This window comes from Rhododendron vialii, chromosome 6a, assembly GCF_030253575.1.
Source record: "Rhododendron vialii isolate Sample 1 chromosome 6a, ASM3025357v1".
Taxonomy (NCBI): Eukaryota; Viridiplantae; Streptophyta; class Magnoliopsida; order Ericales; family Ericaceae; genus Rhododendron; species Rhododendron vialii.
This window is the reverse complement of record NC_080562.1, coordinates 10,105,878-10,114,982: the sequence shown is the minus strand read 5'-3', so window position 1 is coordinate 10,114,982 and position 9,105 is coordinate 10,105,878. Positions and strand designations below refer to the sequence as shown.

Here is a 9,105-nt window from a genome sequence, read left to right as displayed (position 1 = left end):
TTGAAAATAACCCTAAATACTTTTAACGTAGCCCAATTTTTTTTTTTTTTTTGGTAAGTCAACGTACCTCAAATCTTCTTTAAAGAAAAAAAGAACGAAATGAGACATGCAATTCATTTAATCCTTTGTTGATCTTGAACATGGACGATTGTTCATACAAAATTTTCCATGGAACTCTTGAAGAGCCCATATGTTTTATTCGAAGGAGATAATCAATAAAAACCTTGATTTTTCCCAACATTTGACCCAAAAAAAAAATCTTGCGTATATTTGGAGGGGAGAAACCAATCGGAGAAACCAATCTTTGATTCCCAATTCTTATCTTCATAATGCCATAAGATGTTTGGCCTGCTTTTGTTTCGTAGGGCCTGCACCATACCTAAGAACTCCTTTAGCTTGGGCCAACAACGCAACGTTACCCGACCATTAGAAAACTGACTTAATTTGGAAATGTCTTGAATTCTCCAAGCATTACTAATCAACCACCACCGGTTTCTACCCTTTCCAACCCTGGCTGTTAAGGGACTTTCACCTGCACACTTCTTTAACCTATGAAGAATTGGCTTCAGGCAACTCTTCTACTCATGAAAATCCTCATAAGGTGGCGATCCACTAGACGAAGAATCACTTTCAGGTAGTGTGGTCTGCCTTGAGGACGATGGAAGCAATTCTTTATGCTGGGAAGATACACCTGATGCAGTATGAATGATCGAGCAATTACTGATCTCGTAAACCTCAAGTTCAAATCTTCTGGAGCTCAATGTAAGAGAAAAAGGGCAACTGGGTTGAAACTACAAAAGCACCTTGGAGGTTTTTAGAAATGACAAGAAAAAACAGTATGGATGAGAGCCATGAAAATGTGGCTAGATCTCCTTTGCTACATTCTAGGCAAAGGATTTGAATTGGGTCCATAATTGGCTAATTGCAACCTTGAAAACGTGTCATTTTACGTTTTCTGTCTTTTTGAGGTTTTCAGTCCTTGTTAAGAATCTCACAAGGACAGACAGAAGAAGAGGGTGAAATGGAAAAGAAAAAAAAAAGGTCACATGGTTTGAAAAATAGGAGTGAGTGTAACTAACCTTTCTGTCCCTTTGATCCGAACTTCTTCGTGTGCCTTCTAATAAGCTTCTTTGCGTTAGTAATAGTTAGTTGCCTCGCAAAGGGAGAGAATTCTGCATCATTTTCACTCCATTCCCCATTTGACCTATTCTCTGTTTGGGACCTCATTGTCCGTAACACAAGTGCCTTGGCCTTGCGGCGCTGAGAATTGAAAAGGCCCTTAACGGATGTGACAAATCCATCACCTGCTCCATCACTGGAACGCCTAGCCCAAGATATTTGGTATTGACCAGGTTTCTCAACTGAACCTTGATCGCTGTCAGCGAGATTAAGATTGATGTCTGATGCAGCAGCTCTGCTGGACTCCTCCTGAGCATGTCCTTTATATTTAAACTTCTTACCCTGCATGTAAGTTGAAAGGTGAGTGTAGAGCAGAGCTCTCTCACCAAGAAATCGGATCAAGACAATGCAAACAATGGGGAGCAAATGTATTTTTCCCTTTTCAGGTGGTTGGCTGCTAGACATCATACTTTGAATTCACGAGCCCAAAAAATTAATGAAGACCCGGCAGAGGGCTACTAAGCGTGTGGTAACCATTGCTATGGTGGTCACTGTGAATCTTGGGGAGTATATAGAGCTTTCGGAATATTAGCAGAGAAACACAATTACTTGTGGCAAGCTGCATACAGCATACCAAAGGTTACAACAGTCAAGAAAAGCGATAAGATTAATACAGGATGGGGGTGTAAAAAGAGAAACGAATTTAGTAAATCTAATCGATTATATGGCCTTGATAGTTCAGAATGGCGAACAAGGATTCTTGTACCTGACTCTATTTCATTGGGACACAAGGTGTAAGATGGTTTGGTTTTGAAATGATGTTGGAACTGAGCAGATAAAATAGAACAAGGTTGTCAGGAACTCACCGGAGTGGTCATGGTAGATAACATTATATGCAAAAAAAAATGAATGAAGGAGAGATATACGTGCACATAACTTACCTGCATCCCCGTGACCGACTTCAAGACACCCCAAATCACATGCTTCTTAACTCGTGAAAACAGTCGCCCCCAAGTTCCAGTGAAGTCAACAAGGTGAAAAGCATCCATCAGTAACCTCAGCTCGGTGATAGACAATGGAGGCCCTTCATAACTGACAAGTAGTTCAACCTACTCCATTGTGCATAGATAAATAATTAAAAATGCACCACCACACCATGTACGTATAAACCAACAGATTAATTTCAGAAGCGCTCACCTCTAGTTTCCTACTGTCTAGTCTGGTCCATTTTTGGGATGGGCCTACAATGGTGATCGGAATAGTTCAATGCATAGACCCCGCAGAGAAGATCACACATAGCCCATATAAAAACGTTGTTCACATTTGTGCAAGAAAACATTGAAGGACAAATAGGAGGTGATCTTACAAAATTGCAATGTGTTCATGTAGCTATAGATGTTCGATCACGCTGACCTTTTTGCATGAATGATCTGCTCTGCATGGTCTACGAGATGAACAGTTCTGATCACTATTGTCAGCTAAGGCCCAAAATTGAAGTGGATTGGGCAGTAAGAAATTGGAGGTGAGCCTCTTTCTAAAATTTCCGAGCGGATGACTGAAGTAACCTGGCTTATCTTGACATTGTGAAACGTCCTCATTTTACGAGGCTTGGAAAGTTTATCATCTGTCCTCTTTCCTACCTTCTTTGCTTTAAGAGAAGAACGACCAGGTCTAATAGGTTTCATCTCTTTTGACTTATTTTCAGTGAGTTCGTCCGGCTGTTCAAGAGAAAGGGACCCACTTTTAGATGGAGAAATGCCAGATGAATGAACCTGTAATACAAGTTCATTTGCCACAGATTCGGCCACATTTTCTTCCCATGTTCTGTCAAACGAAGAGGTTCGTCTTAGATCAGGAGTTGAACCACCACCTTTATCTTTTCTGTTCTGCAACTTCGATGTCTGCATGATATTAAAGGGTTATATAAGTGGTTACTGTTCAAAGGATAAATAAGTTATTTCTTTAAGGCCCGGCATGTTTGACTGGACTAATAGAGAAGGGTCTCACAAGATACGTAATCCCATTGGACTAATAGGGAGGGGCTCAACAACACAATGTTCCCTATATCTTATATAATACCAAAATTATGGGATTTCATATCTGATAAATCTTCAATTTATAGTCCAATGTGGTGCTTTAATCCAGACAAACAAACAAACGGGGCCTAAGAGTAAGCATTCAACATGAAACCACCCAAAATCCTGAAGATCATTCTGACAAACAGGCCAAAAGGCATTAATTCTTAAATTGCCTCGTACTCAACATTTCTAATTTCCTTACACGTAAAAGACCATCAAAGCCATCCAGAAACAATTATCGAATATGGAATAGGCTCCAAAAAAACTTACTTGCGAGGAATCTGCGTGAAGAGAAGATTTCCTAATCCCAGAAATAAAGGGTACCAAAAATGGGTTTGGTTTCGAGGAAACCTCAGGCTCTTTTGTTGGGGGACTGCTTGATGCAAAAGCTTCAGCCAGAGATGAAACTTTCTTTACACTTTTTGGTCCTGAAGCGGTGGAAACCTTCCAAACTTCCTGATATTACCATATAATTTGACAATTGTATTAGTTCTCAAATAGAAAACCACAAACCAAAAAATTACAAACATGAAAGGACTAACCTGCCGCCTTTGGTAGTCTTGTTGTTCTTCTGGGAAGAGATACCCCCATATCATATGGTACAGTGTCTCGGTCAAGTGTATCTTTAAGGGGTAGATATCTACCTGCAAGCATGGACAGTCCAAGCATAATCGTATGCAGAGTTAATGAACATCCATAAGTTGAATCAAACTTGAAAGTGTAGGACCCAGAGTTTGAGTACAAAAAGTGGGGAGTACTATGTTAAATAAACTCTTTTGGGGGTAACAGTACAAACAGCAGGACATATATTGATCACCCCAGAAACAGACTGTTATATTGTGGATTCCATGAAAAGATTTTATATCTTCAGCTTTATAATCAACGGATAGGGACAGGTATCCCATTTATTTTACTTTTAGTTTTCACTTTGATATGAAACATCATCAAACTTAAACTGTGTATGATGAATACTGTTAGAAGTTGGCTTCCGGACCCACAATGATGTACTATAATGTATTGAAGTACCAACAACGATGAAGCATTGAGCTGCATCTGGTTTCTTCACTTAAGAAGTGTTATTATTTCCACATAGAAAAAAAAAATAACACATTAATAAACCAAACTGAACCTTTAAGTCCCAATTACTTATAAACCAAACTGAACCTTTAAGTCCCAAATACTTTGGGTTCGGCTATAACCATCCATTTTCTACAATGAGCTCTATCAAGAGCATCATTGTTCTGTGATATCCAAACAACTTAGTTTCTGTCGAACTACCACCTCTTAAGTCAATTTTGGTCTATCCCTCTTAGTGCTCAGTGCTAACATCTACCATAATCATATTGCTCCTCCTAACTACTGCATCTACCAATCTACAATAGACATGTCCAAATCACCTTAATCTATTTTCTCTTACCTTCGGTGTTACCCCTACCAATGGGTGAAGGTATTCGTTTCAATTCTATCGTCATTCAAAAAAAAAATTGTTTCAACTCTATCTTGCAAAGTCTTACCACTACACACATATCCATCTCAACATTCTCATTCAACTACACTCATTTTATTCACATATTGTGGATACCCGGCCGTTGCGGCACGGATTCGCACACAGGATGGCCAATCAGCGAAACACTTGACACCCGTTGCCGCGTGTCTGTATCAGAAGTGCCCGTTGCGGCGCACTAATTTGTTTGGAGTTGCTGCTTGGTTTTAGGAACCAAGAAACCATGTTGAGATTCTGTGCTTGGGAACCAAGGGTGCAATGAATAAACCATTCTCCATTTCTTCTAACGAGGCTAAATCAGACTACAAATCCGAATAACTAATTTTGGAAATGAACATAATGCACTACGAGGAAGATAATACATAATTACAAAACCAAGAGGGACTATAATGAAAGAGAAGTACTATGATTTTTTTCACTTAGTAAAAGAGATTAATTCAACACTACAATGCCAAAGGATTAGCGAGTTGACCCTAACTAGCTGATAATTAATTTGAGGCTGGGTAACTTATGACAATCATACTTTCATGGTACATTTTCAGATTGGATCAAGAAAAAGCAACTTGAACGTTATGATGTTTAATTTGATTCTTGACATATACGCTGATAGTCTATAAGAAGGTACCCTTAATCATTGGCCCTCTGATAGTGAAGTAATCAGTTCAGTTGCAAAACTGACTACCTGGAAGTTTTCAAAAGGAGTGTTTCCAACCTTTGGAGCTCCTTGCCTTGCATCTACCTGGAGCATTACTTTTCTGCAAGATAAATTTCATGACATAAAAAGAAAGGACAAAACCTCATAAACCCTTGAAGTACTCTCTTATGTAGGCACTGGAATAATGGAACTGAAGGAGGACAATGGAAAAATATTTAGACTGGAATGTCATATAAAACAATGCTCGTAGTTCCACTTCAAAAATCAGTTTCACTTTGAAAATCAGTGAGACTTGAATTCAAGTTACTGATTATAGCTTGATGTAGGTTCTAGAACCATGTTTATTAGAACCAAGATTGATGGCATTCAACTAAGCATTCAGACTATTTCAAGCAAAAGAAAAAAGTAAGGCATTTAAGGGTTCAATAACTAATGGCCAAAATACGTGTATTCACAAGAGAAAAAAAAAACATATACTATATTCCAAAACAAAAAATCCTATAATTAGAGCCCATGAAAGACATGTGGTTCCATTCTATACCGCCAGAAATGAAGAACTATAAAAGAGAATAAAAGTCTTAAGCAATCGGAGTGCCTTACAACTAGAAGGAAATAAATTACAGCCATTTCTCAGTGCAACAAGAAGGTAGAGAAAAGTGCATACTTTCCCCATTCAGGAGGAGGATTCCATGGTGATAGAAGCATATCAAACTTGGCATTGGGCAAGCAATTTCTCACGACAAAATACTTGATTGTGAATCGAGCTACAGCAATATCTTTGAAGTCCCTGTCAAACTCATATTTCTGTATAGGAACAGGGAATTTATCAGATGTTCTTCAATGAAACCAAAAACTTCTGGAATAAGGATGCATACCTTATATATCAAAATCATCACTAAGGGTTACAATAGCCATCCAACAAGTTCAATATCAATAAAAGGCAGTTAAGGAGAAAAAAACTGAATTCTTGAAATCAAATGAAGTTTTACAGTATTCCATAACATCACTAAGTAAAAACTAAAAGCAAATAAACTACTTAACAGTTGCTGTTAGGGACAAAGAATGCCAATCAAATAGAAGGCGCACATAGGAGGTAATAGTTGCTGGTAGGGACACCAGCTTTGTTCAAGCAAATTGAGCAGGAATCTTCAACATCATTAAAAACTGGAGTAATATTTTAGTTTATGAGAAGGGTAACCAAACTGAATGCATTGTGCTAGTTTATTTCATTTCTACCTACACATATAGTCATCATTAGCGGTAAAACTCACAGTGACGTAGTCACATAAAGATTATACAAACAGCATCTAACATTTGGATGTAAAAAATACTTTTATGGTGCCTGAATAATCAAACTCTATGTTTGCCTTCATCTCAAGCGTAAGGGGCTTGCAATTCTAACTTTAAAATAATCTCGACTCTCACAACAAAGTGTAAGTATCTAGATTTGTTAACGCATCCAACTCAAAACCAATTGGCAATAAGTGGAGAGGCCGCCGAGACTCATTTACTAGTTTGGGAGGTTATAATTAATCAGTGTGGGACAACCTCTAATAGTCCCTTCACATGGAGAGATAAACAAAGGATCCATACTTTGGGATCATAACGAAACAAGGTGCACTTATGGCACAAACAATGGGGAAATCAATCAAGAGAGTCTTGTCCAAAAGCTTCCTAATGCCTAGCTGTGATACCACGTTAAAGTATCCAACTCAAAACCAATTGACAATGAGTGGAGAAGCCGCCCAGACTCATATACTAGTTTTGGAAGTCATAATTAACCAATGTGAGACAAGCTTCCTAATGCCTAGTTGTGATACCATGTTAAAGTATCCAACTCAAAACCAATTGGTAATGAGTGGAGAGGCCGCCCAGACTCATATACTAGTTTTGGAAGTCATAATTAACCAATATGAGACAAGCTTCCTAATGCCTAGCTGTGATACCATGTTAAAGCATCCAACTCAAAACCAATTGGCAATGAGTGGAGAGGCCGCAGGCATACTAGTCTTGACCAAAAGCTTCCTAATGCCTAGCTGTTATACCATGTTAAAGCATCCAACTCAAAACCAATTGGCAATGAGTGGAGAGGCAGGCCGCCTAGGTTCATATACTTGTTTTGAAGGTCATAATTAACCAATGTGAGACAAGCTCTAACAAGATCAGGGTTTTGAAAAGGAAGAAGCAAAGAGAAAAGGAGAAGGAGAAAACAGAAGAAATATGGTACTGATTACAGAGCTTAATGAGATAGTCTAACAGACAAGAAGATCATTACTAGAATACCCTGGCTAAGTCCAAGATAGAAAATAACCAAATATGACACTCTTAACACTTACCATATCATTTATCTCAGCTTCAACAAAACATTTCCCATCCGCAAGCATGCTCCAAATCACTTTGTTAACTTGCACAGAAATACGCATGGCACAGGATGGACTTTTGTTTTTCTCTTTTTCCATAAGTATTAGCTGTGCAGCATTGTGCAGAGCCATTCTTAGTGAAGCAGTGGCAGTTTTTCTCAAATTTTTTGCATTCCCAAGCTCTTTCTTTAGCATGTACACCTGTAGAGATGAAATTTGTAGAGTTGAGAGTCAAAGACAAACCCGTACATTATTGATACAACCCTTCTTTTTTGTTATCTTATCAATAAAACACATTTGGCAAGACTGAAAAGACATATGCAGGAGATGTCTACATGTCTTCATATGGACCTCATGTCATAATAAACTTGAAGATGCAACAGATTCATCAACATTTAGTTAAAGAGAGCAAGGTGAAGAAATGATGAGGCAAAAAAAAAATGCATTAACAGAAGACCTCATGCGTGTGCATCAAAAATCCAAATTTTGTTCCGATGTTATATTTAGATTTAAGTAGAACAACAAAAATCCATTAAAGGAACTCCAAAATTATGAGGTGAACTTCTGCCAAGTGCATGTTTGAAACAAAAAGAGTACCAGCCTTATATGATGGTTTTGTAACAAAATGACCCATCAGCCTAGATAATGAACCTCAAAAATATTTAATGATCTATGTTGAATACACATGAGAAACAAAGTTAAGAGAATTATTATACAGAAGAACCTAAATCACCTCAAACCAAGCTTCCTGCACATCCAAAAGGGAAAACTAATGGGTTCAAAAATGCTAACCATATTCTAAAGATGTAAGTGTTAAAGCATAAAAAGTGGAGTCAGGAAGATTTCAAACGGGTTGGCAGCCCCACCATGGGGTTAAATCACATCTCACTAGAGTTGAATTACGGAAATTGGGGCCACCTTAAAAAGGAGGATCAGAGGAGATTGTATGAGGAACTTTAACTTGAAGACAAACCATTAAGAACTGGAAATGCATGAAAGAATGAAACATTGAAGGTAGAGTCTATAGAAAAAACACAACCATGTTTGGTTTAGAAAATGATCGATCAAATCTATCATGAAGCAATCTAAACCCATAAAAAAAATTCAGTCAACAACAACAATGGAAAAATAATCCACAAAGCACAAAGTTAAACTGCATGAAGTACATAAAAATCTGCCAAAGCTTCATCCGAGTGTGTAATGTGTATGAGTATATAAAGTGTATTTTCTTGTAGTATGGGATTAAAGGCTAGAGGAAATAAAATAGGTTTCCAAAGAATGTCAATTTTGAAGTGTCACAGAAAACGACACTTGAATGACAGATGTAGAACATAATGGCTATGTATTCACATAGAACCAGTGACAACTAAAGAAAAACAATTATGACTA

General features: G+C 37.9%; 1 protein-coding gene across 6 annotated transcripts in view; it reads right to left on the bottom strand.

The window, feature by feature from the left end:
- Positions 1-290: 290 nt before the first annotated feature.
- LOC131331347 (protein SABRE-like) overlaps positions 291-9,105 on the bottom strand; it is a 64,379-nt gene continuing 55,564 nt past the window's right edge. For 3 of the 6 annotated variants that reach the window (XM_058365237.1, XM_058365240.1, XM_058365238.1), the window contains exons 15-23: positions 7,693-7,917; positions 6,021-6,160; positions 5,384-5,456; positions 3,740-3,841; positions 3,468-3,653; positions 2,685-3,020; positions 2,061-2,228; positions 1,080-1,461; positions 291-691 (exon numbers count right to left, since the gene is read on the bottom strand). In XM_058365237.1, coding sequence (XP_058221220.1) covers positions 579-691; positions 1,080-1,461; positions 2,061-2,228; positions 2,685-3,020; positions 3,468-3,653; positions 3,740-3,841; positions 5,384-5,456; positions 6,021-6,160; positions 7,693-7,917 — 1,725 coding nt within the window. In that variant the 3' untranslated portion in view covers positions 291-578. The other 3 variants (XM_058365239.1, XR_009201364.1, XR_009201365.1) reach the window with 3 other exon arrangements.